The sequence below is a fragment of the Chrysemys picta genome, chromosome 19 (assembly GCF_011386835.1).
Source record: "Chrysemys picta bellii isolate R12L10 chromosome 19, ASM1138683v2, whole genome shotgun sequence".
NCBI classification, from domain to species: domain Eukaryota; kingdom Metazoa; phylum Chordata; order Testudines; family Emydidae; genus Chrysemys; species Chrysemys picta.
In genome coordinates, this window is record NC_088809.1 from 20112043 (window position 1) to 20140037 (window position 27995).

Consider the following 27995-nt stretch of genomic DNA (forward strand, 5'->3'; position numbering starts at 1 on the left):
GTAGATATAAGAAAGTAATCAGACATCGCAGGATAATGACAGAGACGTAGGTACAGAAGAAGGGGAAATGCACCTGATTTTAATCTGATTTCAGATAACGGGGTGTGTAGTGTGTTACAGGCTTTACAGACACATTGGGAATCTCCAACAAGAAATCCAAGGGGAAGTGGAAAACCAAGTCCAAGAAACCCCCAAACTAAACAGGTCAGATGAAGAACATCTGGGGGCAGGGATGGGAGGGAATAGAGAGAGAGAGACTCCTAATTAGAGGCTTTCACGTACATTTCCTCCAATGTAGACCAATGAATAACAGGTGCACAGTGCAGAGAGAAATGTGGCTCTCTCCTGAGCCCTCCCAGGAAAGACACTCACCAGGAAGATTTGGGAACAATTTTCCTGCCAAGGAAGCACAATTGTGTGTGTAAAAATGTATATGGGGAAATGTTCCTTCTTAGAACCTTGTTTAAAGAAAGAGAACGGTAACACTTTGTATTAAGGGTATTTTTAGAAATAGGTTAATTCATAAATAATTATGTGATTAGTTATTACAATATTTATTAAAAATGCTATTGCGCTTGTCATCTTCTCCCTCCTGTTTTGTGGCTTCACAGCCCAATACTGACACCAACCAATACTACCTTGGGGTCTGAGCGTGGGCTTGGAAGCCTGGAATTCCTCAATTCATGTCCCAGCTCTGCTCCGAGCTCTTTCTGTTGCTTTAGGCAAATCACTTGAGCTTTCTACCTTATTTCCCCACCTGTAAATTAACTACACGCCACCGGACTATTGTGAGGATTCAGTGTTTGGAGCTGCAGTTCACTCTGAAGCTGAAAAATGCTATATAAATGAGAAGTATTATTATTACTAATATAATTTTCTCTGAGTCACTGTAGAATATAATTACATTTATAACATTTTTCAAAATACTTAATCAGTGCTATAAAACCTATAACTAAGTGTGTTATAAACTGTTTGCAGTCTTGTAGCTGTCTTGGTCCCAGGATATTAGAAAAATAAGGTGGGTGGGGTAATATCTTTTATTAGACCAATTTCTGTTATAAACTGCAGGATACAGGGTTATAGTAATCTATGTATTGACTTAAGACGTGATAGTTTTACATTATAGCACATTTATAAATGCTTTCTTATTAGCATTTACAAATGAGTTTTCTTATTAAAAAAGTTTAAGGGATAAAGCTGGCTAGCGAACAAGAATATGGACCTAATGTGTTAATAAGTACGAAGTACCAAAGAGATGACATTAGAACCACCTGTAGCAAAGCATGTTATTACATTGTAGTACATGCAGCGTACAGGATAAATAACAAGCAACAGTTAATTCTAGAATTACAATTCCAGCAAAAGGGTCTGCTGATGTCACAAACCATGACCAAGTCCTCCAAAGTCTCAGTAGAATCATAAGCCTAAAATTTACAACTGACTATTCATAGAGTAATGTATTGATTGCTGTGAATATGTACTACTACTCTTTACTGGCTGGACTCAGCTGTGTGTCATAGACCCTATATTGATACTAGAGATTTGCCTTTAGCTCAAGTGATGGAGGCCTGTGTTTTTGGAGCAGGAGGATCTATTACTCATTGTTACTGTGAAGTTCCAAGTGGCTATGGTGTAAGTACCTAGGTAGCCAAAGATTTGTTTCAGTTCTCTCTCTACATGTTATATGGCATTCCATTTTGCAAACCTAACTGTACACGGCATACAATTTCAGCACAGTGGATAATGACTTAGCAATGCTCCTCTCTTTAGTGGTAATGGTAATTAGACAGCTAAATCACAGCCTATCACATTGCAAAAGTGCTCTCAATATAGTTTGTATTCCAGCAAGTGACTTTGGTGATCATGACAGCAAGATTCCAGGGATTTGGTCATAAAAATGAAACTTTAGAGTTCATTTTTTTTAGAAATGACTTCTTAATAAAAAGTGTTACCAAGATAGTAATAGCATTACTGTGAAATGGGACCTACCAATGGGAAAACATTGGGCTTTTTGTTTTATTATAGATAAGGAAAGCTTAAACATTTTTTAACCTTTAGAAGCTGCAGGTCTGATTTTACTGGAGAACTTGTTGGTCTCAGGTATGGATTGGGCGCTTCCTCCTCCCTTAAACTTTAACCAAGAAATCTTTTCTCCCAGGAGTTTCTCATGTGTTTGAGCAAGTTAAAGAGGGGAAAAACAGGGTAGACAAGGAAAAATAGGGTAGACAAGACCTATATTTCTAAAATATAAAACAAGCAGAAAATCATTTTTTTTTAAAAGGCAGACCTCTTATCAATCATAAATTAGCCAAAAGAAAAAAAAATGTGTGTGAGGGGAGGCACAAATCCAATTTCTCATTTTTTTTTTTTGAATGTCACCTTTAAACAACTTGACTGCCTTGCTATAGTGTAATTCAGGAGTCTGTCACTGGATGGCACGAGGGCTTCTGGCCAGGGTTATGTTTAGGGAAAAGATTGTCTAGGACAAAAGTAATAGAAGAATCCAAAAAGTGTAACAGTGTAGAAAGTATCACAGCACCTCCTTCTAGTAAAGCCTGAACACAGAACTCTCCCTCTCAGGTTTCATTTGTTCTATTACAACGGCCCCCGGCTATCCCGGGGGGGGGGGGGGGGGGATGTGTGTGTGAGAACGAAGCTGAGATCCACTGCAGCTACCGATCAGCCCTTTTAAACCGTGTAAGGAGATAGCCTTGCCTAGTCGGAAACTGTACATACTTGCATATAAACGGAGATGCTGACATCTGAAATGTCAGCCAATCTTTGCAAAGTAGCCTTACGTTGGGGTGAATTTCGCAGGTCAATTATGGTAAAACAACTGTGGAAAACAGGCGTTTCTAACTGAAGTTCAGTTTTCATTGATCTCTCCTGCCATGACAGTAAGATGTAGGTGTGTTTGGGTCGGCTCAATTTATAAACCATCAGTCCTGATACTTATTTACGCTTATGCCTCTTTACACAGAGGAGCGCAAAAGATCCTCGAGCATTGAAACCATCGTGTTTATATTAGCTGTAGGATCTTTCTCAAACACTAGGTACAGGTCGATACAGTATTTTAGTTATCCTTCAAGGAGGCCATTGTCTAGTTTGGTTTCATTATGATGATCATTTTTAAATCTGTACAAAACTGACAGGGGTCAGCTCCAGCAACAAGAGGTAGAACTCCAGTGCCTGTCCAGCAAATCTGGTACAGTCAGATAGGAGTCGGGCAGGGATGGTGGAACTAACACTAGAATTCAGGATCATTTTGCTTTCAACCTAGTGCTGGGGGGAAAAAATCCATGTAAAAGGAAGAACAAAAATGATGCAGCTAACTGCCAAACCCGGGTGTCTTGTCAGCAGAAGGGGGGGAGGGGCTATTCGTGCACAGCACACGCGTGAGAATGAACACGCCGACACGCACATGCCAAGAAAGGCAAGCCTCAGACATGCGCTCACGCTGTTGAGATATTTAAAAAAAGATTCGGAGCTTGTAGAAACACAACACAGGAAGGAAACAGGGGAGGAAGGACCAGTTGGGGGGGGTTGTGGGGGGGGGGGAGGGAGGGAGGGGAGTGTTGAACCATCTGAAAATTCTGTCCTGAAATAAAAAAATAAAAAAATCCATTTCAGCCATGCCTCTCGCTGTCAGGCTGCTCTGTCCCTGATCCAATGGGCAAAAGAAGGGAGGGTTCAGCTTCCCTGATGCCATGCTACTCTCCTGGCACAAGGGTGAAGGACCTGTTGACTTAAGGCTGACTGGGTCTTTGTATCCCTGTTTGCAGTGAAAACATCTCTGGTTACCAAGGCAGCAGGGGATGCCATGCCACACCTCGTGGTAGGCCGTTGGCATTACAGATGGATACCCATACAAATCTGCCACTTGTCCAGACTAGGTCATCCTCAGGTAATAACCAAGCGGCAGGTAATAACCGTCTTGCTCTGAGATGGCAGAAGACCCCCTCCCCCCTCAACTGCACGGTAACCAGCGATACTTCACCCATCCCTGCTCTCTCCAAGCTGCCCCTCTCCCTTCTTCGCTGGACACCACATCATCCAGTCCATGATCCAATGCAGAGGCGGGAGGAGAGGAAGGCGCCTAACAGCCTTTTGCACTTTGGAGCATGACGCCGCCTCCTTGAATCGGCCGTGCCGTCCATACGCTGGGGACAGGCAGGGCGGAGGGTGGCTCACTCTGAGGCTTCATCCAGGAGAGCTGGGCACCCTCCCTGACACGGCTTCCTTTGTCAAGAGAGCTGCTCGCGTCCTCCTGTGCTCGCCCCTCCGTTTTACAAAAGGGTCTCTGGGGGCAGTCGTGGGAGCACGGGCTTCACATGATGGTGCATCGGTTCCTGCGCAGTGCCCCCTGGAAGCGGATGGCGGTGTGGACGTGCTTGCAGCGGGCGCAGCCCACGCTCTTGAGCAGCTCGCTGAAGAGCAGCAGGATGTGCCAGTTGTACTTGGCCGAGCACTCGATGTAGCCGCACTTCCAGGTCTTCTTCACCAGGTTGGAGACGTTCCAGCGGGGAATCACCCGGCCCCTCTGCAGATCCCGCTTGTTGCCCACAATGATGATGGGGGTCTCGGTGGTGCCAATGACCCTGCAGAGAGGCAGGGCAGAGACAGACACAGACAGAGTGGAGTAGTGGGGGGAATTGGTAACAGAAAAGAAGAAACACGTCAATTTCTTTCATTGGCCTTCCTTAACCTCCAACCCATTACCCCCTTCCAATTTCCTACAATTGCTCTTCTGCTTCCCACTAGCTCACTATTTTATCTTTATTTCTGTCTCCTGGGGATCCCTCCCCATCCTCAGGTCCTGGCTGGGCCTGTCCCAGTGGCAGAAGATGACAATCCGGAGCCTCCCTTATGTAACGCGGTGGGGACAGACTGGTGGCTGCTGCTGGGCTGTCAGCAGGGAACTTTGTTCTGCATGGAGGGGTATGGCAGATCCTGCTGTAGCAAACTGCCCAGTCACTCACCTACCTTGTCACAGCAAGCGCAGCTTACAAATACTGGTAAGAAACTCAAAGCTGCTTTGCCAATGACTAGACTTGGCCCCGCTGTGGCTCTTAATATCTCATTGGCAGCTTGGAGAGCTCCCATCTGAGCTGTTTGTTGCTCTTTGCTTTTCTATTATGCTTGAGTGAATTTAGTGCAGGTGGATCTAGCCTGCACCTGCTAGAAGATTTCAGTCCCTAGGGCTATCAGCACTGAAGGGAACTCAGCACCCTCCATCCTCCTCCCTGCCCCCAATATATTCCTGGAGAGGATGCACAATTGAGAGGCGACGTTAGCTTTGTGAGCGCGGCCCTTTCCCCAGCTCAGCTGGGCCAGGAGTAAGGCAAGCAGGCACTTACCTCGTTTCTAGGATCTGTTGTCGAATAGTTTTGATGTACTCAAAGCTGTCAAAGCAACAGATGTCATAGACTAGGATGTAGGCGTGGACACTCCGAAGCCCCCTGCAGCACACGTCCGCCCACTCCTGCAACAGGCACACAGGAATTGGTCAAAGCTCAGGTGCAGAAGCCCCCCCTTGGGGTATCTCTCCAGCCTTTCTGCCAGCTCATGTGCAAGGGCACTCCTGTGACCATGCCAGGCCTTCTGCTACTGGATTTTATGCCGAGATTTTGCTGGACTTGGGCACTGCTCCTAACGCAATACCACGCCTGCTTCTGCAAACATGGCTGGTGCCTCAAACCCCAGCACCATTGTACTCCTCTATTTCGAGCATCCCTAGGGCCTGCTGTACAAGTCCAGATCTGCAGTTACTGTTGCTTTGGGATGGGTGATATTACAGGCGTAACGGGCGTTTTCCCAGCAGCAGCCTCACTGCACCCTGGTGGAATAAGTAGCAGATAATTATAGCAGGCACATGCTCTAGTGTTAATGCCCAGGACTGGGACTCAAGTGATCTGGGATTTATTCCTGGTTCTGTTGCTGACTCACTGTGTGACAAGGGGTAATCACCTAACTGCTCTGTGACTGTGTTTCTCCTCCACCTGCCCCCTCAAGCTCATCCCATCCTGGTTACTAACCTTCCTCAACCCCTCACCCCTCCTCTCCTCTCCTTCTTTAACCTCTCGGTCTTCTCTGGCTTGCTCCGTGGCAAATAAAAGCATGCTCTAGTCCAAACAGGAATTAATTCCGGGAAGTCCTATGGCCTGTTTTTATACACAAGGTCCGACTAAACTACATCAACAAAACTCCTCTCACCAGTATCTCCAGCTACCTCACCCTGGGCAAAGTTCAGGATCAGGGACCAGCGCAGGGTTAAGTCCTCTTTCATCTCTACAGAATGGGTTCAAAGTTGACTCAGGGGAAAAACTATCAAAGTTACTTATGTTCGTGGGCTGTTTGGGCTATATGATTTGCGATTGATGTTGGAGGGGAGAAGCCTAGCTCCTAAAAGTTTGTTCCCCTTTATATCCACATTGGCAGGGCAATGTAGGGAAAGCCTGCACGTGAAGGACCCCAGTCTCCAGGTCTGTTAATTAGGTACTTTCCAACAGCACTAATTTCACCTTGATTGCTAGATACTTGATGGCACTATTAGCGCACGATCTGTCCATGGTTCTGAATTAGCTTGTTTCTAGATTTATAGTGCTTGCCTCTGCTTAATGAACTCACTGAACGTTTTTGCGTTCACCTCTGGCAATCTAGACTGTACACATTTTGTTTGAACTAGAGAGAGATCAAATACATTTCCTGGTCTAGAGCGGCCATTCATCCACATCACAGAATGACTGGGCCAGGACAGCTCTTTACGCAGGAAAGGCAAAGATTAGGATACTAGGTTTTGCTAACCAGAAGGCCCGAGGCCAGACGAGCCCAGAATTGGACTATCCAGTGGTATTTCATGTTAGAACTGAGAGTCATTGGCTGAGGTGAGTTTGTGTAGGCTGTGGCGGTCAGGACTGGAATAGCAGAAGGAGCTATAGATCGAAACTGGTGGTGGTTGTTGTGGGGTGGTCCCAAGACTGGAGTAGCAGGGCATGCCATAGATCAGCACTGGATGTATTGGCAGAGCTGGGGGTGGTCCAGGATGATAACAGAAGGGGATGCTGCAAGTTAGGATTGAGATGCCCTGGCACAACCCCAGCCAACACAAAGTCAGGCCCTCATTCCATGGCTTTGTGTTCCTCCCTGCATTACCTAGGGCTGTAGGAGACTAGTTCAGTGTGGGTGAGCCATGCTACATATACAGCTTAGGGCTATAAAATGTTAATAAAAAAAGACATTTGTTGAACAGCTGGGGCTTTTCAAGAGCTTCCCATACAGAACAGTCAGTGTTTTGTGCATGATGCATGAGTGAAAATATGCCCGGCTTTTACCTCCTTAAATGCCACCATTCAGCAGCCGCTAACACTGCATTTGTTCAAGAAAAAACCCGAGAGAAATACTAATTCCCAGTGCCCAATCCAACCCCGTGTAAAGGTTGCATCGGGGCTTCCAGAATGCTGTTCTCCTGGACACAAGCGCAGCTCAAAGGTGACTCTAGAAATACAATTGCTGTCAAAGGATCGGAAAGACGCAAGTCCCAGGAAACAAACATAGGAGACATTCCGTCTTTGCCTGCTGCCCTTGTGTAGTACACAAGAATCCAATCCACGGCAGAACCACAAAGCTGTAGAGCTCTGATCACTGGCAGCCTGGGCTCCTCTTGTGAGCCATACAAACTGGCACCACTGGGCACCTCTCTCACTGCACAGGGATGCAACCCACAATTCCTAACAAAACAGGAATCACCCATGTTTACATGGCAGCTGCTCTAATGGACTGAGGAAGCAGAAGGCGTCCCGGACACTATGGAAATGGGTAGAGAGTTAGGATTCCATACAAAATGGACCCTGTTACGATAGATATCTTGGGACAGCACGCTATGCAGGAGAAACTGCAAAATCTTGACTGTAGAGTATAAAAATACAGTTAGAAGAAACTATAGTAATTCTTCCTGTGGTGAGACATTTTCGTACAATCATCCCCTTTTATGGTTATGATATTTGGGAATAAAGCAAACAAAAGGAGCTAGGAATGGAAGAAATGGCAAAGGCCACTTTTTTGGCGTGCTGCTTTACAGACCTCAAAGATTTGAATGAATCACTGGAATTAGCGATGAAAGAAACCTATTCATTCATGGTGCCACCCCCACGGCCCCTGGTCTGCATGAAAATGACAGGGTGACTTTTCAGTGACTGTTACCAAAGCGATAAAGACTATTATAGTGGCAGCTTATTAGCTGTAGGTTAATATCTTTATGGAAGAGTTCCAACATGTCTGGGAGATCAGTATATTACAGCTTATTACATCGAGGCTGGGATGCAATTTGCCTGAATGCCATCATTCGAGTCATGTTCAGCATTGTCCATCATGATTTCACTAGGGTGTTGTTATCTTATCTAGATTTCGCTTAAAGTTGCTTCGCCTAATGATGCCTGCAGTTAAGTGTTGTAATAAAATTATTGGCAATACAAAAAAAAACAAGCACTGATGATTAGTTCATTAATGATCAGTTGCTGTTTGCAGTAGCTTATTGATTAGGCACTTGGATTAAAGGCTGATTTCTAATAGATAAATGAGCAATGGTAAGTTGCATGGCAAATATTACAGTGATGCGGGGGTGGGGGGGAACTGCAGTAGAGGCTAGTGGTTACAGCAGGGATTCTAGCAGTCCCTGAATTCTACTTTTCCAGTGGCAATGCATCCTTGAGTAACTAGTCGGGCAAATCACATAACGTCTCCATGCCTCAGTTTCCCTTTCTATAAAATGCATTTGGCAATATTCTGCTGCTTCAAAGAGGAGTTGTGAAGCTTTATTCATGAAGGTTGGAGGTGAAAGGCACCAGCGAATTACAAGAATTCCAAATAATCCTACATCGGGGAGGAGGAAGATGTGGCAATGCTGATGGAAGGAAAGTGAACGTTTGATTGCCTTACACCGGAGGCAAGTAGCTATTGCTGGCAGGGAGACTAAACGCCCCAACTGCCAGAGACAAAGAACTTGAGAAAACACAAAGAACTTGAGGAGCAGTTGGGCTGATGTGGATTATGCGAAGTTGATGCCAGTTTCTAAAGGTTAAGCTGGTTTCTCTGACAGGGGACTCAAATATATAAATGGTGTAACTTCACTCCTGTCAGTTAGGTCCTACTAAAGGATAAACTTGAATCTTTGAGCTTGATTCTCCACTGCCGTAGAGTAAACCTGCCTGCTATAGGGTTCCTCTGAATCATCTGGTACTGGCCATTATTGGAGATAGGACACTGGAGTGGATGGACTTGGGTCTGAGCCAGTAGGACAATTTCTACAAGTAATGCCACTGAAGACAATGGATTTACTCTGGTGTAAGTGACAGGAGCACTAGGCCGGTACATATTTTTAGTATCTTGACCGTTGAAAGGGTCCCTGTATTGAAAGGGAGCTGAGTGAACTCGGAGCAAGGGTCTGTCAGTGCAGGTGCCAGGCTGGCCAGTTCTTCCTCCCCAAGAGGCTATTCCAGAAAGTAGGTTCCCACCAATTGTTGGAGCATTAGCGGCCAGATTGTGCTCCCCTTGTGACGCACGTGTGAAACTGGGCCTGGACGCCCCGGTGGATCAGGCTGTTGCTTTCCTGTTGTTTTCCTTTGTGGCATGAGTGAGAAAGTTTGCTATGAATTAGCTCCACGCTGCTCTTTCTGTTCAAAAGCACTTCCCAAAAAGTGTGCGACCGTCAGGTCTAGCTGCCTGTCTGTCCCTTCATGAAACGCCTGTGAAAGAGGAGCATGCACGCCATCCCTTCCTCGCTACCCCCGCGTGGAGTGTCACCCATGGCTATAAAGCCTAGTGGATGGATGGAACCATCCTGATAGGCTGCTGAGCATTCCAAAGAGGCGGGGATCCATCAGCGAGCATTCTAAAGGGGCGGGGATTGATGGCCAGAAGGCAGCACAGAGCTGTGTACTCTCAGCTGCCGAATCCATGTTCCTCCAGCACAGAGAGAGAGAGCGGTACATTCTTCTCACAATTGTGCCTTGTTTGTGCAACAATAAGGCCGTTCTGGGAGAAGCTGTTGCCATCCCCTGCCTAGGGCATTAGTGGATAAGGGGCTATTCTTTATGTCTAAGGATACCCAGGGAGAGGTGCTTATCTCCTGCTCGCTTGCTCCCCACGCAGCCTCAGCCCTGCTGAATTATGCATTGCCAGAAGCCCTATATTTTGTGTGATTATAAACATGGCATATTTATAGATTGCTGAGCATCGCTTTCCGCTTGGTGATGTAGCAGCCTTGGCCCGGGTGCCCCCAAGTTCTGCTTCAGAGAGGCAAATGAAACTATTTAAAGCAACTAGGGAGGGTGACAGGATCCATGCCTGGTGTACGGGGGCTTGGGGTGAATTCTATTTGCAGTGCTGGCCCCCATGTGAGGTACTGTGTGTGGAGCCCATCCACTGTCCTCCTTTGCCCTCTTTATGCTCCAAATGAATCCTGGGCAATCTCCTGCCTGTGTCCTTCCTACAGCTGGGGTGACCCCCTCCTTCACCTCTATATAAAGATCTGTGATGTCTCACTAACCCCAGCGCAGACTGGGAAGCTAGGAGGTGAAGCTGAAGTGCAGCGTTCCAAGCAAGGAGCCAGGAAGACCACATAGGACCATAGGCAGGGATGCTGGTCTGACCAGCAGATAGGAGAGCATGACAGGGGACTGATGGAAAAGCAGGCCCTTATGTGGCTACCTATGGTGCTGTGATCTAAGGGTACTTCTCTTAGAAAGGCCTGGCCTCCAGATAAGGTTCAAATTCACTTACCAAGCCATTGGCTCCGCACTACACAAATAACCGTTTGCACTAGTGGCAACCACAGAGGCCTTAGTGGCACGATGGGAATGTGGTGGTGGGTTGTGATATGAACAAGCAGCCACCATGGAGACAAGGAGTCTTCCTCGCTGGGCTAGGAATCCCTTAAGGACAGCCTCTCCCATGGCCTCTCCAGGACTTGGTCCTTTCAATCAGAGGAATACAGGGCAGATCCCCTCGCTCCACATTTTGGCATTTCAACTTCTGCCTCTGACCAGCGATGAGCCCAAGCCGTGAAGTCTGGCTCCAGGTCTAAACTTTCCCACAGTCCCAGGAGGGTTGGAGCAACCCATTTCAGAAGCCTTGGGGCAATGGACACGGCCTGCTGGAAAGCAGGTATTCTTTATCCCCAGAACCCACGCCAAGCTAGTCATGCCCCTCAACCTTGCCCTGGAGGGACCCCACCTCCCTTAGTCCTCTGCCTCTCTTCTGAGCCTGCCAGGAAAGGTTCCAGTTCTGATGGGGGCATCTGTTCCTCTGGAACGGTTCTAACCCACTCCATGTTCTACTGATAGTCTCCAAGCAATGACTTCTGGTCAGTACCAAACTGGACCAATAGGGTGATCTAGAAGGAAAAGCCTTTGTAACGCGTGACCAATCTCCTGAGCCATCCATTCTCCCTTCAACAGCCAGGCCTCCTCTTTCCCATTCAGGTGATGCACTCCTACCCCTCTCTACATTTATCCCTCCTCTGCAGTGTCAGCCGTAGTGTTTCCCACCTCCCTTCACTCCTTTGAGATCATTCCAGGGCCCATTCTTCCTTCCCTGGAAATCTCCATTTGTTTGCATCGTCCGCCCTCTGTGGTGCACGCCGAGACATGGAGTATGTTAGGCATCATCCGTCATGTCAATAAATTACCCTTTGCTTTTTCTGTCTGTCTCTTGCGCTGACCTTTTTGTTCCCTTGTGCAGTGTTGAATTTTGATCCTCCTCCTTTCTTGTGCAGGTCTGGGGGAATCCTTCCATTTTTATCCCTTTACTCTATTGACCTCCTTGCATCACAGCAATGCTCCGCGCTGAACCTGTCCAGCTGAGGGAGGAGGAATGCACCTCCCTCAGAACCCCCCAGCTGAACCCCATTTATATCTGTCTGGGTGCAGGGCATTGAGGGTTGATTTAGGGCCCAAAGGGGATTGAACTGGGGCACTGGCATTGTGCTTGGCTCTTGGCACACGCTTGAAGTTCACAGAGTTTAAGGCCAGCAGGGACCACAGTAATCGTCTACTCTGACCTACAGTATAACATAGGCCGGAGAACTGCATTGAATTAATTCCTGCTCGAACTAGAGCACCTCTTTTAGTAAAAAGTCCACTCCTGATTTCTCCTCGGAGCTGCTCCAAATTTTTCAGCAAAATGGTTTTACAACCCAATTACAGCAGAAGTTTTTCATGTTGGTCAACATTTTCCAGCTTTTTCCAACCACGCCCCCCCGCCGCCCCCTGAAACTAAAAACCAAACAATTTTTGGTTAACATTTTTGTTAGTCTCTACAAAATTGGGGGGGCAGAGGCCACTAGGTTTTTGCAAATAGAAACCTTTTGGTGAGAACTGATTTTTTTTTTTTTAAAGCCAAAACCAGATTTTGAAAACCAAAACTGTTTTGTGGGAAATTTGGGGAGAAACAAAAAACAAAACAACCCCCCCCATTTTTTTCCTAAATGCCCCTTAAAAAAATAACTGGCATTTTTTCAACCAGCTGTTTCACGCGCAGTGCAGTGAAAGGCACCTTTTAGGACCACTTCCCTCTTCTACCCGTTAGGCCAATGTTTCTCAACCTTTTTGATACCAGGGACCGGCTTGCTACTGTGTCAGGGACTGGCATCGCTCCAAGGACCAATCATTGAGAAACACTGAGTTAGACCGCTCTCCGTTTTCTTCCCCCCCGGTTAGGGGTAGGGCTGTTCATTGTGTATTAGCTCCTTAAGCCTCATCTACACACACATTTATACCTCTCTAAATATGCTGGTAAAGTCAAAGTGGCACAACTTCCTAGTGTGAACATAATTCTATCGGTATAACGGTGTTCATGCAGATACAGCTTATTCCCATGTAGGAAGGGATATAAGCTATCCTGCTATAAAGCAATAATGCCTCCACTCTAGGGACTGTACCAGCATCACTACGGGTAGACATACCAGCCTAGATTTTTAAAGCTATTTAGGAGTTGCTGCGCTCAGCGTTGCAACACCTAACTGATTTAGGAGCCGAAGTCTAATTTTCAAAAGGGAATTAGGCACTTGGGTGGAAATGAGACCAGCTCCTAAATCAGTTAGGCATTGCAATAACTACCTTAAAAATTTGGGCCCCTGTCCACACTGAAATCAGAGGTGTGGCTGCAGCATGGGTAGACATACCCGAGCTAGCTCTACCCGGCGGGTAACGATCGATCTATCAGGGGTCAATTTATCGCGTCTAGTCTAGACACGATAAATCGATCCCTGAGCACTCTCCCATCGACTCCGGTACTCCACCGCCGTGAGAGGCGCAAGCAGAGTCGAGGGGGAGCGGCAGCAGTCAACTCAGCGCCGTGAAGACGCCGCAGTAAGTAGACCTAAATACGTTTACTTCAGCTACGCTATTCTCATAGCTGAAGTTGCGTATCTTAGGTCGATCCCCCCCAGTGTAGACCAGGGCTAACAATAGCAAGGAAGCTGCAGAAGCATAGGCTGTAAAAGCCCAAGCCGGGACCCTGGATACTTACTCAGGTGACTAGCCCTGCTGAAGTCCATGCTATTGTGTCTTTCTGGTGCTCAAGCTAGCTAGATTAAAGCTAAGTCGGGTATGTCTATATGACCTGGAATCATGGGCAGCAGGTTTAAAACAAATAAAAGGAAGTTCTTCTTCACACAGCGCACAGTCAACTTGTGGAACTCCTTGCCTGAGGAGTTGTGAAGGCTAGGACTATAACAGTGTTTAAAAGAGAACTGGATAAATTCATGGAGGTTAAGTCCATTAATGGCTATTAGCCAGGATGGGTAAGGAATGGTTTCCCTAGCCTCTGTTTGTCAGAGGGTGTAGATAGATGGCAGGAGAGAGATCACTTGATCATTGCCTGTTGGTCCACTCCCTCTGGGGCACCTGGCACTGGCCACTGTCGGTAGACAGGATACTGAGCTAGATGGACCTTTAGTCTGATCCAGTACGGCCGTTCTTATGCCCCGTGATTGCAATGTAGACATGATGTTTCTGCTTGAAACAATTATTCTGATCCAAAACTGTATCAGGCCTTAAATTTGGAAATTGCTTTTGCTCTAATCTACGTCATGTGCAGATATTATGGGGATGAGCTCTAGATAAATGCTTGGAATAAATAAAGAGCCAGCACTTCCTATCCTGGGACTAACTGGAGCCAGAGCCAGTGGGAAATGAAGAAAAGGGTCACATGATGTTTTTTCACAACTCAGAACAGATTCAGTTCAAGTTTGGGGAGGGGACTGTTTGGATTCTTCCCAGGCTCTTTCCCCATGAAAAATTACTGTCTTGTATCTTAATAGCAGAGAGCCTCGTGTGTAATCCTTAGGCATATGTTCCTTTCATACCCACCCCTCCATTAGATTCTGCACAGCATGGCCCACGTCCTTCAACAGCAGCTCATCTGAAATTGAGCAGCCTTTAATTATCTCTATTTTGGTCCCATTTTGTGGCTTTCACAATCTGAATGAGATTCTGGTCACTCATGTTGAAATGCTTCCTCCCCACAGCCAGAGATCTCCGTCAACTCTGTAGTGTTACTCAAAACTAAGTCAAGAATGGCTTCTCCTCCTACACAGGGCCCTTGCTATCCACTCCCTTGGGCAAATATCCCTCAGGATAGGACACAGAGATCAAATTTCTAGACACCATAAATGGATGCTTCTTGGAGAAGCTTGTCCTGTAACCTAGAAGGAGTAAGGCAATTCTTGATTTAGTCCTAAGTGGAGCATAGGATCTGGTCCTAGAGGTGAATATAGCTTGTACTGTTCGGTAATAGCAACCATAATGTAATTCAATTTAACATCCTTTGGAGGGGGGAGAGGGGGAGGAATGCCAAAAAACCCACCACAGTAGCATTTAACTTCAAGAAGGGGAACTACACTAAAATGAGGAAGCTATCCCAACAGAAATCAACAGGAACAGTCATAAGGGTGAAATGCCTGCAAACTGCATGGAGACTATTTAAAAACACCATAATAGAGTCTCAAACTAAATGTATACCCCAAATAAGAAACAGTAAGAGGACAAAAAATGCCACCATGGCCAAACAACAGACTAAGAGAGGTAGTTAGAGGCAAAAAGGCATCGTTTAAAAACTAGAAGTCAAATCCTACTGAGGAGACTAGAAAGGCACACAAACTCTGGCAAGTCAAATTTCGAAGTATGATAAGGCAGGCCAAGAAAGAATTTGAAGAGCAACTAGCTAAGATCACAAAAACTAACAGCAAAACTTTTTAAATACATCAGAAATAGGAAGCCTGCCAAACAGTCAGCAGAACCACCGGGTGATCAAGGTGCTAAACGAGCACTCAAGAAAGACAAGGCCATTGTGGAGAGGCTAAATGAATTCTTTGCATCTGTCTTCACTGCACAGGATGTGGGGGAGATCCCCACACCTGAGCCATTCTTTTTAGGTGACAAATCTGAGCAAGTGTCTCAAAGTGGGGTGTCAGTAGAGGATGTTTGGAAACAAATTGATAAATTAAACAGTAATAAGTCACCAGGACCAGATGGTATTCTCCCAAGAGTTGTGAGGGAACTCAGAGATGAAATTGCATAACTACTAACTGTGGTATGTAATCTACTGTGTAAGTCAGCCTCTGTACCAGATGACTGGAGGATAGCTAACATAATGCCGATTTTTTAAAAAGGCTCCTGAGGTGATCCTGGCAATTAGAGACCAGTAAACCTAACTTCAGGAGTACCAGGCAAATTGGTGGAAACTATAGTAAAGAACAGAATGATCAGACACAGATGAACACGATAGGTTGGGAAGAGTCAACACAGGACTGGACAATGGGATGGATCTTTCAAAATTGCCCTGTTCTGTTCATTCCCTGTGAACATCTGGCACTAGCCTCTGTCAGAGAGAGGATATTGGGCGAGATGGACCATTGGTCTGACCCAGTATGGCTGTTCTGTTTTTATGTTCTTATTACACTTCTCTGAGACTACGCTTTACCAATCTGCAAGAAGGGACATTGTGAGGCTTCAGCTTTGGGTTGAAATTAAGCACATGAAATTTCAGCCTCAAAGGGCATTTTTGGGACAATTATACCCTTGGGTAATCGATATGCATTTAGCTAATTATAAAGCACCCATCCCCATAGTATCTACATTGGAGATGAGAATCAGAGCATGGATTCTGTCCTGCCACCTTAACTATGGAGCCACTACCCTGACTACCTCCATAACCATCACCAGTCCCCTACAGATTCTGAAATCACCCTCACTCTCTGATTGATCGCCCAAGAAAATGTACTGACCTCCCCAGACAGAAGGCATAAAGTTAATATCTCAGCAAACAAGTGAGACATTAGTGGCGACTTTACGTTCTGCATCTGCTGGGAGATCAATGAAATTGTACTGCACAGTTTCAGCATGATGCCCTGGTACACTACGAATTCAATCACTCCCTCAGACGGTTGGTTGGGATGCCCTCCGTTACAGCCTTTGATTTCACCGGCTGATGTTGGAGGGCAGAATATCCCACCTAGGAACTGCCTGTTTCTGTTACAGCAGCCAAGCATCCCCATAAGACGCCAGGTTTGTTTTACGTGAAGAACGGCGAGAGAAACGCACCATACCCGGCAGATCAAATACATACGACACATCGGGGAAGGTAGGAAGGGACAGCAAGGGACTGAGACGCAGGTCCAGATTCACACAAGGAGTTAGGCGCCTGGGATAATCAAACCTACTTGTTCAGGAGCCTGACTTCAGAGATCCAAGTCTGGCCAAACGTCACGTTATTGGGCTGCTTCTATCCCACTCGAGGAGGGATCTGAACTAGGGCAGGAGCGTTTCTCTCCTAGGCCCTGTGTCAGCAAAGCATTTCAGCCCATTGAAGTCAGTGGCTTCACGTACGCTGGAGCTGGAGGTGGAATTTCCAACTCTAGTGGATGTCCAAGACCTCTGATCGAGCTAGGACAGTAAAACCAACAGCACCGCCCCGGGGCGGCAGGAGGAGCTAGCCACAGGAGTACGTACCTAGGTTCGTAGACAGGATCGTACTAGCCCATGCCGCCGCGGCTACACTGCTAGTTTTAGTGCGCTAGCTCGATCCAAGCCAGTGCGTGTTCCTCTGCCCATGCTGGAAATTACCCCTCCAAGCGGCGGGGTAGACATATCCAGTGAGATTTAAGCAGGTGTCTAATGGAAAGCACATGCTGCGGTGATTCACTGAACAGGCCACAATTTCTACGGTCATTCAAATGCCTAGGCTAAGTTAAGAAGACACCAACCTTTTAATAAATAATAATAATAATAATAATATTACCTAGCGCTTATGTAGATCTCAAAGTGCTTTGCCAAAGGAGGTCAGTATCACTATCTCAATTTACAAATGGGGAAACTGAGGCATAGAGCGGGGCAGTGACTTGCCCAAGGTCACCCAGTAGGCCAGTGGCGAAACCGGGAATAGAAGCCAGGCCTCTTGAATGCCAGTCCAGTGCTCTAGCTTCCTACTTTCTCCTCTGGAACGATGTACAGTATCCAAAATGTTCCGGGGGCATCAAAAATGGGGGTTCAGGCCTGTGGGAGAGGGGCACATGTTGTGCCAGGAGAGGGGGCTACGCGCGGAGCCGCAGGTGGGTTATTTGGGGTTTGGATAATGGGGGTCACAATGCGTTTTCTGCATGTTTATGTGATTCCTAAAGTTCATTGCAATTCTCACTGAGACCTAATCTCTCCAGCACTGAAAGGCATCAGTTCCCATGACACTGCAGATCGTGCCCGGCCATATATTGTAACGGTCATGAGAATCAGCCAGATTGCAATATGTTAACGACACCTTCCCTGGTTTAGCGCCTTCCACTCAAGGGTCTCAAAGCAATTCATGAAACGGAGGCACCAAGAATGGAAGCGACTCACCGAGGCCATGATGCGATTCAGGGATTAGAACCCAGGTGTCCTGATTCCCACTCCTAGGCTCAGAACACTAGAACAAACCTTCCCCGAGCAGCCCCCTTCTTACACATTTGTTTACCAGCAAATCTTGCCCCGGACATGCACGACACAACCTGATCCTAAGAGGAAAACTACTGCAAAAATATCCCTGGGCTGCATCTTTGCAGGGCTGTGGATTAGTGTCCTTAACGGAAACCCATCATATGCCAAGTCAAATGGCAGGAGACTCATGGCATTGGGTCTCTTCTGTTGATAAGTCAGAACACATGTGACCTCGGGGGGGAGACTCAGAACCGACTCCCATTGTTACTGACAGGCCCATCTGCCTTTGGCTGGCATTACCGGGTCAGCGCCTGGCACACGTACCTGCAGCGTGTTAACTGGGAAAGATGTGATGGGTGGGAAGTCCATGATCTGTAGGTCGTGCACGTGGCCGTTCATGACCACGGCCGGCAGGTAGACACGCCGTGTCTTGGTGGGCGCGCACGCCTCGCTGAACTCGTTGTAGAGGAACTGGCGGACGATGGCGCTCTTCCCAACCCCTTGAGCCCCAAGCACGGCGACCTTGAAAGTTGTCACCATGCCTCCCGGCCGTGGCCCCCCCACGCGACGTGGCGATCGGCTCCTTGGCGCAGGCCACTGCGTTTGCACTGCCAGGAAGGCCCCCGGGCTGCATATTCCAGCGGCTGCGGTTTCAGCCCCATTCAGGAAGCATTTCCTCCTCCGCCCAGCCTGTCACTGCAAGACCAAGAGCGACCCAGTCAAACAAGACACACCCTCCCAAAGTATCCCAGGCAGCCTCACGCCAAACAAACAAACACAGCCCTGCCTAGCTAGCTAGAGCTCTTACCTGGCCCCACGGTATCTGAACACCTCACAGCCTTTTCATGTGTTCATCATCCCAGCCCCACTGGGCTGTTATGCCCATTTTACAGATGGGAAACTGAGCCACAGACTCAGTGACTTGTCCAGAACAGGGAATCGAACCCAGGTCTCCCAAATGCTCTGAGTGCTCCAACCACTGGGCCATCCTTCCTCCTACCTCTGCCCCTTTCCGTCACCTGTGCTGACAAAGCCCTGGCTCTCTCCAACCTCCCCCCTCACTGCCACCTCGGTAGCAGATTCTTAACAGTCCCATTGGGGGCAGTTTTAAATTACACCAGCTGGCGCTGGTCCCCTAGGGATCCCGTTTCCATCACTCTCCTTGCCCCGGTGCAGGGGGCTGCAGGGAGGGAGGTTGAGGAGGGGGCTCAAGGCTTGGCTGGGCTGTACCCCCAGTAGAGGGCTTAGCAATGTTTCTGCAGCCCTAGTGGCTCAAAGGGAGCAGAATGAGCCGGAGAGTCTGGTAACCGGCTACACTGAAGGGAAATGAGACAGGAAATTAAGTCACAACCCCCTTTTTTTAAACAATTAAAAGGGAGACTGTAATGACCAGTTAAAGCACCTTGCAACGCACTCAAACTGGACAAACTCACTACATTCAGCAGCATGGAAATGCAGCCACCTCTGGGGTGGAGGAAGCAGCCAGGCACATAATGCATTGCACAACAGGTTGAGGGTGGTGAGGCTGAGAATGGAACACTTTCGTCAAAGGGCAACAGAGCAACTCTTGTAACAACTACCCTAGTACTGCACCTAAAAGACACACTGACTGTAACAGACCCAAACAATACTGGTCTGATCCAGAGACCAGTATCCTACCTCTCTCCCATACCAGATCGCTCCGTAGATCCATGAGGCCTGCCATCCTGCCCCCCTCCACTGCTGGATCAGTCCAGAAGCCCATCTAATCCAGACTCTTGCCCCCTTGTTCCCATATTGGATGATATCATAGGTCTACCCAGTTCAATATTCAGCTTCTGGCTGCAGGCACATTATCCCACTAGGTCCTCCACTATTCCCATGGCCAATTGCGCAGTGCTACACACGGTGGGGGCCCCATTCCTTCCTGACCCCTGCAGGCAACCAGCTTCTGCCATGAAGCATGAGACTTGATTAGCCTGACTTCATAAAGGCTGCACTGGAAGTCATGGCCAGGGTGGGCAAGACAGCGCTAAGCCCACACGTCCTGACAGCGCCTTCCCAATGCTAAGCTAGCAGCATCTTGACTTGCCCGACACCACAGCTCATGCACAGCTTCTGATAAAGGAAGAAAGGCAGGCCTAGCATCAGATGACCAGGAAAAAAAACTAGGCAGAAAACAGGAACAAAGAGGAGCAGCAGGTCTCAGGATCGCGCCTCTCACCGGGCCTTCCTCCCCTGTCCAGAGGGAACCTCACCTCAGCTTTCCCCCTCCACCTACCCCTTCCCCAGCTACAGGCAATGAGTCAGAAGAGGCTGCCACAAATCAATTCCAGCCAAAGGGAAAGAACGGGATTTGTATTACTGTAGCATCTAGACTCTCCAACCTAGATCAGGGCCCCATTGCACTAGGTGGTGTGCATAGATACATAGGATCAGTGAAATGGAGGGCTGGAAGGGACCGCAAGAAGTCATGAAGTCCCGCCCACTCTTCTGAGGCAGGACCAAGGAAACCTAGACCAGTCCTGACAGGGGGTTGTCCAACCTGTTCTTAAAAACCTCCAGTGACAGGGATTCCAGAGCTTCACCACCCTAATAGTTAGAAAGCTTTTCCGACAATCGAACCTAAATCTCCCTTGCTGCAGAATAAGCCCATTACTTCTTGTCCTGCCTTCAACGGACTTGGAGAACAGTCTTTCAACCAGTTTTGCACCCATCTTATAGTAAGTTCATCTAGACCCCGTTTCCCTAGTTTGCTTACGAGAACGTCATGTGGGACTGCGTCAAAAGCCTTACTAAAATCAGAACAGACGAATCTACTGCTTACACCTACCTGCTAAGCCAGTAACCCTGTCCAAGAACAGTGGGAGATGGTCGCTGCCCCCAATAGCTTACAATCTAAACAGTCAAAATAAAGGAAAGAGAGGGGACATGATTAGCCCAACACTACCCAACAGCAGAGCTAGGAACAGAACCCAGAGCCCCGAACCAATGTCCGAGTCATTGGATCAATTTCTTGCAAGTTAATTCAAGGCCTTCCTACTAAACTGCGTGAGGACATGTCCACATGAGGCTAGTTATTCCTCAGCAATATTAATCTGAATTAACTAATGGTGTGAAGTTAAAGTAGACTAGTTAAACCACATTAAACCCTGTTTGCATGCTCTTATTCTGAATTCAGTTTAGCTGAATTCACATTTACTTTCTGCAATTTTTAACTAATCCACTTTAAACAGCAACAAACGGATCCAGACTAACACGGCTACCCCTCTGATACTTGACACCACTTTAAACATTCATTCTGATTAACTTTCCTGAGAGTTCCCATGTAGACAAGCACTGAACCTGGGCCCCGTGCTGGGGGCAGACCAAAATGGGGCAGCCCAAATGTGAAAGTGTTTGATAGCTGCATATCCCAAGGGATCTGTATCTGTTTCTCCATCAGGGCCAAAGTGACCTGGTAGCAGCCCCCCCGAGAATCAAGTGTAGGCCAGGAATGAGAGAATTTTAGAGCATTTTGACAGTTCATTTGAAAATGTAGTAAACTAAATAAAGGTGAAAAACACCTGACAACAACCCAGACGGAAAACAAAAAAATTGGTTTGCGTCCAACAAAGTGTTTTGTTCAACCTGAAATTATTTTTTTAGGTTTGTTTCAGCAAGAAAATAAAATAATAATAATAATAATAAAAAACACACCAAAATTTTGTATTTTGGTTTGAACTGAAATGATTCTCTCCCCTTGCCCCCCACCCCACCCCAAATTTTTCAGTTTGGCACTCAAACCAAACCAATTATTATCTCAGCTCTAGATGAATGGCTAGGATAAACTAGTACGGGCTGTTGGGGATCATGAAGAAGTGGAATTCACCAGCCACAGCTTAGGGCATTTCTAAACTGACACCTCCCAGAGCTGGGAAATCTATCTTGTGGTCGCTCGGACAAGTGGAATCGTATTTAGCTGGGGCCATCACTCTGCTGTGTGAACGGCTTAATGTTTCATTTCAGGGTTTGATCATTTATGTGATTAACTTGACGGAGGCTAATTCCTGAGCAAGCAGATCCGCCGAGTACTACAGACGTGGACACACGGTGAGACACGCACGCGCGTGTCTGGAGACAAATGTGGATACGCTCTCAGGGATGTGCGCGTGAACACAGATACACTCTGGGACTCATGGAGACGTGGCTACACATTCACAACACAGGCACACACACAGAACGTGGCACACATAGATGTTCATCCACACATGCCAGCCCAAACACATGCATCAACACTGCCCACAGACAAACGCACCTGGCCACATTCACACAGACAGGCAAACAACAATGCACACACAGTCGGACAGACGCATATGGAGACATACTCATGTGGCTACGCCCTGTCTGCTCTGAAGTCAATGATCAAACTTCCATTGACTTCGATGTGGCCATTGTCTGCAGAGGTCTGGTTGTAGCCCAAGGTTTCCCATCAGGCACAGACAGTTAAGAAAGAAAAGGGTTTTCTTTATGTCTAGGGGAAGCAGAGGATTCAGAAAAGAAATAAACAGGGACCTCGGGGTGAGCCCAGTTTTGCCTGCTGGCAAGCCCTGACCCAGTCCCCATGACAGTGCAGTGTTGACCAGCTGTGGCTAACAGCACCGTCTCCGATTATGTGGTAATAACTGTGTCATGAATCTAGGGAAAGGCTAGCAACCTTTATGTATGCAATAGCATAAAATCCCACCGCTACCACCATGTCAGGGTCCCCCCCCCCGAGGTACAGATGTGGGGACCCGCAGGGGTCTACGACTTTGCCCTGATTGTGAGCTCCACTATGAAAAGTGGAACAAAGTTGATAAAGTGTCACAATAGCCTACAACAATAGTTGTTGATGGAAAAAAGTGCAAAAGGGAGACAGATTGAATTAATCCAAACCCAAAGGCCTCTTCAAAGAGTGTTAAAAATCACACCTGGTAAGCAAGAAAAGCGGGGGACTGGAAATCAATGAACCAAAATTGGTGTGTCGGAAATTCGGCCTAACTGGTGAACAAAGCAATGAGGGGGATGTTCTGTCCAGCTCATAAAAAAGCCTTAGAGGAGAAAATAAACAGATGGACAGACGTGAATGCTGGCTGCCTGAAAGACAAGAGAGGGGGAAGGAGCAAACTTCGCCAATGTCACGGCTGCCACCCACACCGTCCCCTAGCACCCCGAGACACACTATGATACTGCTGTGTCTTCGTCGCCTTGATCCTGAGAGATGTCCTGACCAAACCAGGCCAGATACAGCGAGCCCAATGACATTACGACCTGCAGCAGCTCCGGCTAAATCCCTACCACTGCTTGGGATGTGAAACTGTCACAGCCCCTTTCCAAGTGTGTGTCCTTTTCCCTCCCCACCTTACGTCTTCTCTTTCCTCTCTCCGTTTTACCCTCTGTCTAAGCCAAGACTGGATCTTTTACAACACTGCTGTAAGCCTGTGACCCGGGAGGCAGCTAAATCCAACGCCTGAAACACCCCGATCGGGTACGAGATTGCCAGGCCTCGGAGTAGCTGTGCCATGCCTGTGGTTTTCCAGCAGTGAGGTTGCACATGAAAGTCAACGCTAGACACAGAAGCTGCATTTTCAATCTTGACTGTTCTTTTCTCTCCCCTCTTGGGTGTGTTTGTCTTGTTTTGTCTTAAAGGAAGTAGGATCGGACTTTAATAGCAGCAACATTTCCAGGCTAACTTCTTCTCTTTTCCCCAAAACGACTAAGGCAGAGGATTGGGAGTCAGGACTCCCGGGTTCTATTCCTGGCTCAGCCACTGACTTGATCTTGAACTAGCCCCTTCCCTTTTCCGTGCCTCAGTTTCCCCCACCTGTAAGAGGAGAATAATAATACTGACCAACCTCACAGGGGCTGTGAGCCTTAATTCATGTTTGTAAAGCACTTGGTAATGCTCAAATGGAACGCACTATAAAGTATTTCTCCTGCTCCTGCATTTTCTTGACACATTCCTCCCAGCACGACTTTCTTTGATCTCTCATCAGGCTTGCGGCAGGTGCTTTCCCCCAAGTCATGCCTGGTTCATATTCCTGGGGTCCCAGGTTGGAATTCAGCCACCAGAACCAGGGTGCTGGTCGCCACCTGGAGCAAATATTGTCTCCTTGAACCAAGTCCTTGGCCAGGCAGCTTCACACCATCATAGGCTGCCATGTTTCCATGCATGTCACACTGTCAGATCACAACAAGCCATCCCCGCATCAGCAGCATCACACGCCCCCCACCCATCACATCACCACCGGGTTACGTGCAACATGAATGGAGCTAGATCAGCCCAGGGCGGGGGGGAGTGAGGGGGGCGGAGGAGGTCAACGCATTTTAGGAAGATTTAAACCTCATGAAAATCAAGATGTGCCCCTGATAACTCAGAAGGGTGGTATGTGCAGGACCAAAGGCCCTACTTCTATTTAGGCTACAGCTCCGCAAGGATTATGGGGAAATGCAGGAGTGTCCTTAACCAGGTACGATGCTTTCGTCAAAGCTCGGATGATTGATCCTCGCCTTCCTTGCAACAGCCTTGCTTTTTTTCCAGTTTGGGGAGCCAAACTATTGCAGCCAGTGCACTGCCTAGTCAAACAGATGACCCAGCGGTTTAGCAATAGCCAGAACCACAGAGGCTAGCCCTGACTCGGGCTGGATGGAAGACAGGGCGCTGAACCCCTGGGAAGGTTGAGGCTCGCTTGGCTCAAGGGCAACCCCTATCAACAGGCTCGCTCTCTTCCTTCACTGCAAAGGTGTGGTTGAGATGCAGGACTAGGGGGCTTTATGTTAACAGGACAATCAAGGGGGCTTGGAATGGGGGGCTGGTTGGGGCTCTAGAGTCCAAGCAACTGGAGCTATGCTGGTATACAAAGCGTAGACGCAGCCTACGGAGAGAGAAGGGGTTTTTCCATCACTGTAGGAACACCACTTCCCTAGGTCAATGGAAAGGTTCTTCTGCTGCCCTGGCTGTGTCTACACTAGGTGAGACTTTTCACTCCCCTGAGCGATGAAGGTACATCAGCCTCAGTTTTAAGGGTAGACCAGGCCTCAGCGTTGGTAGCACATCTGCTCTGCTAGATCTCTCCCCCACTCAAAACCTGTGGCTGTGAACGCTGCAGGAGAATCTCCCTTAGCTAGCAGCAGTATTTAAGCTTTTATCCTCTTGGTGGGTCTCTCCCACAAGAAGGCAACATAATCCCCAGTTCATGAGCAGCTCACGAGCCACCATACGAGAGGCAGGGAGATCCTCGTCTAGGGAGCTGGGCTGGAGGGCCATGGTTCTGGCCAGCATTGGTAACCACGTTCCATTGTGTGGTTTCTCCTCAGACAAAGTCCCACTCGCTTCTGAGAGGGGCCTTTGATGCGTTTGGGGAGAGTGGCAGAGGGTGTGTGGCAATGCCAGGCCCAGCCTCCTTTGCTCCTCCTTCCCAGATATGTAGCCCCCCTGGCCAGAGTTTGGGATGGGTCCGCAGGCTGTTGGAAGAAGAAGTGGGGGATGGAGGACCATGCCAGGAACTGCCTTCCCGTGGGGTCCTGCTTTCAGAGACGGCAAGGGAGCTCGGCAGGGTGGTGATTCCTTCCCCAGTTGGTCCCTGTCTCCAGAGCGAGACTGGGCCCTGAGTTGCCGATGCCGAGTCCAAAGCAGCCGCTTGTTTTGCTTGAGGACAAGGCCAGCGGTTCCTGGGCTCTGGGAATCTGAAAGGCCCAAAGCATACCTCTCCTCCTCCCTTCACAGCGGCCACAAGGAGCAATCTACACAGCTCTCACTCTCGGTACTAGGCCAATCTCCTGCTCTCCCAGCAAAGGAAACTGCCAGGTTATTGCTGTGAAACAAGAGGATTTCTACAGGCAGAGCGAAACTGGAATTGTAATGAAATAATCTGAACTCTCCTAGCCCCCTACATTTCCATGGGGCCTTCCGTTCCTCTGGTGCTTCGTAACCAATCAAGGCTCACCAGCCTCCTTTGACTGTTAGCCCCGCCCAACAGAGGAGGAAACTGAGGCATGGACAGGGAAGTGACTTGCCCAAGGTCACCCAGCAGGCCAATGGCAGAGCTGAGAATAGAATGTAGGTCTCCTGACTGCCCTGTGCTTTAACCACTAGGCAAAACTCCCTCCTCTTCACAGGACCGGTGCCCCTAACAGTGCACTCTAAGGTGAGACCTCAAAGACTGCCGTGCCCTGAGCTAAAAGTAGTAACTAGCTCAATCCAGCCGAGACTTTTATATCGGCCAAATTCCCACCGTGGTTAGACACCCTCTTACTGCCCCTTGCAGCCAAAGGTTTTAGCTACAGGTTCACACTCCGAGGGAGAGTACCACGTGCACGGGGGAGTTTGGCAGTTAGAGCTTGCACATAAATAGCGCACGTATGCAGTGAACATGTGCACATCGGCCCACGGGCGCATCCGCAGAGGGATGCGCGCGGTGACCTCGGCAGGTCAGCCTTTACAGCGAGCACTTGCACATCAGGCGCATGCAAGCGAGCGCCTGGGCCTATGCAGAGAGCGTGTGCACTTCAGCGTGGACCCAGTGTCCATGTGAGCGCAGGTGAGCACAGGCAGCCCGCGTGTGCCCTTCAGCGCGTAGCCGGGGAGCATGTGTCAGGATGTCGGCGTGTGAATATGCATGAGAGTTTGGATGGCGGTGTTGGAAGGAAAATAAGCTGCTACGCCCACCCGCGCACACCACAATATGCTGTAGGGAAAGTCAGCGACACCCAGATGGAACGTTAGCAACTAGCTCCGTGTAATATGGAGCTCACCGAGAGCTTGGACGGACCAGCCCTGGGCCTGGGGGAGGGAGGGGGTCCCCTGTGAAACCGACCAGCCCTGAAGCCTGGAGGGTGGATTCCCCTGTGTGTCAGGGACACAGGGTCTGGGAGAAGCTCCCGGTTCAGATTTCAGCATCTCCCCAGTTCCAGGCTGACAAGCTCTCTCTTGAATTACAGACCAAGCAAACAGCAGCAGGAGGGAGAGGGTGCACTGCTGGGGGTGGGGGGCTCAGCAGGAGGGAGAGGGTGCACTCCTGGGGGTGGGGGGCTCAGCAGGAGGGAGAGGGTCCACTGCTGGGGATGGGGGGCTCAGCAGGAGGGAGAGGGTGCACTGCTGGGGGTGGGGGGCTCAGCAGTCCAGTATCTGGGAGCCGGAAGGGGCCCAGGGAGTCAGACTGAGGTTAAACTTCTTCCTCCGCACAGAGGCAGCATCCCTTCCATTCTCCCCGGTGTGGGAATCTCACCAGGGAAACTACCGGCTATTCCCAGGACCTTCCCAATCCATCCCGTCTCCCCCTTTCCTGCCAGCCGCCCTGGAACCCCTGAAACGCTTCGAAAGGCTCCAGCAAGCTGTTCCCTGCACCCAGCCCTTTGCGGCCAGGCCGACCCCTCTCCCCCCGGCTGTCTGCCCCACTGTGGATGCAGCAGCCCATCTCCAGCACTGCGGGGGAGCGATGCACTGGCACTGGTTTGCCCTCCACCCTCGCCAGGCGCCTGTAGCCCTCCCAGAGCACAGCTGAGCCTGGGGAGGGCATATTGAATTCCTCCTCTGCTCCTGTCCTGGGGGGATCCTGGACTCAGCCGGCCTGGCTGCTTCTCCCCCCGCCCCCCAATTGCACAATTTCAACTTTGGTTCCTGATTTGTGCCTTGCCTGGAAAAACAGCCCCCCCCCCCATCCCCGCCATCTGGAACTTTATTGCATCGGGCTGGGCGCAGCAGCCCCTGAGCCCCCCCACCCCGCCCGCCCGCAGCCCCCCGCGCTGGGTTTCTGCCTTGCCCCGAGGACTGTCTATGGGGCCGGAGCGCGCTCCGTCCCCGGGGTCCTTACCTCGCCGCGGTGCGAATCCCAAGGGCGCGCTGCCCCCAGCCCAGATCCGCTGTCTGCCCGGATCCCCGGGAAGTGGGGCGGCGGGGGAGGGGGGGGGGTCGCTTTTCCATCCAGCAGCCCCAGCTCCCGGGGACTCTGCTCCGGCCAGGCAGCTGGGGCTGCCGCTGCCCCTTTCTCCAGCTCCCTGCGTGCAGGGCACCCGCCTCGGCTGGCAGCT

The 27995-nt window shown here is 49.0% G+C and overlaps 1 protein-coding gene across 3 annotated transcripts; it reads right to left on the reverse strand.

Annotated features, from left to right (window-relative positions):
* Positions 1–59: 59 nt before the first annotated feature.
* Positions 60–27995, reverse strand: RASL10B (RAS like family 10 member B). Of its 3 annotated transcripts, none has more exons than XM_005284456.4 (5): positions 27779–27995; positions 20779–20843; positions 18291–18662; positions 5358–5482; positions 60–4598 (listed from the first exon to the last, which is right to left on the reverse strand). In XM_005284456.4, exons 3-5 carry the CDS (start codon positions 18504–18506, stop codon positions 4328–4330), a joined length of 612 nt encoding a protein of 203 aa, XP_005284513.2. In that variant the 5' UTR covers positions 18507–18662; positions 20779–20843; positions 27779–27995; the 3' UTR covers positions 60–4327. The 3 variants fall into 3 exon arrangements, with proteins under 3 accessions (XP_005284513.2, XP_005284514.2, XP_065429046.1); XM_065572974.1 differs by lacking the exon at positions 27779–27995 and adding an exon at positions 23822–23889 and having other exon boundaries at positions 3453–4598; XM_005284457.3 differs by lacking the exon at positions 20779–20843 and having other exon boundaries at positions 27779–27991.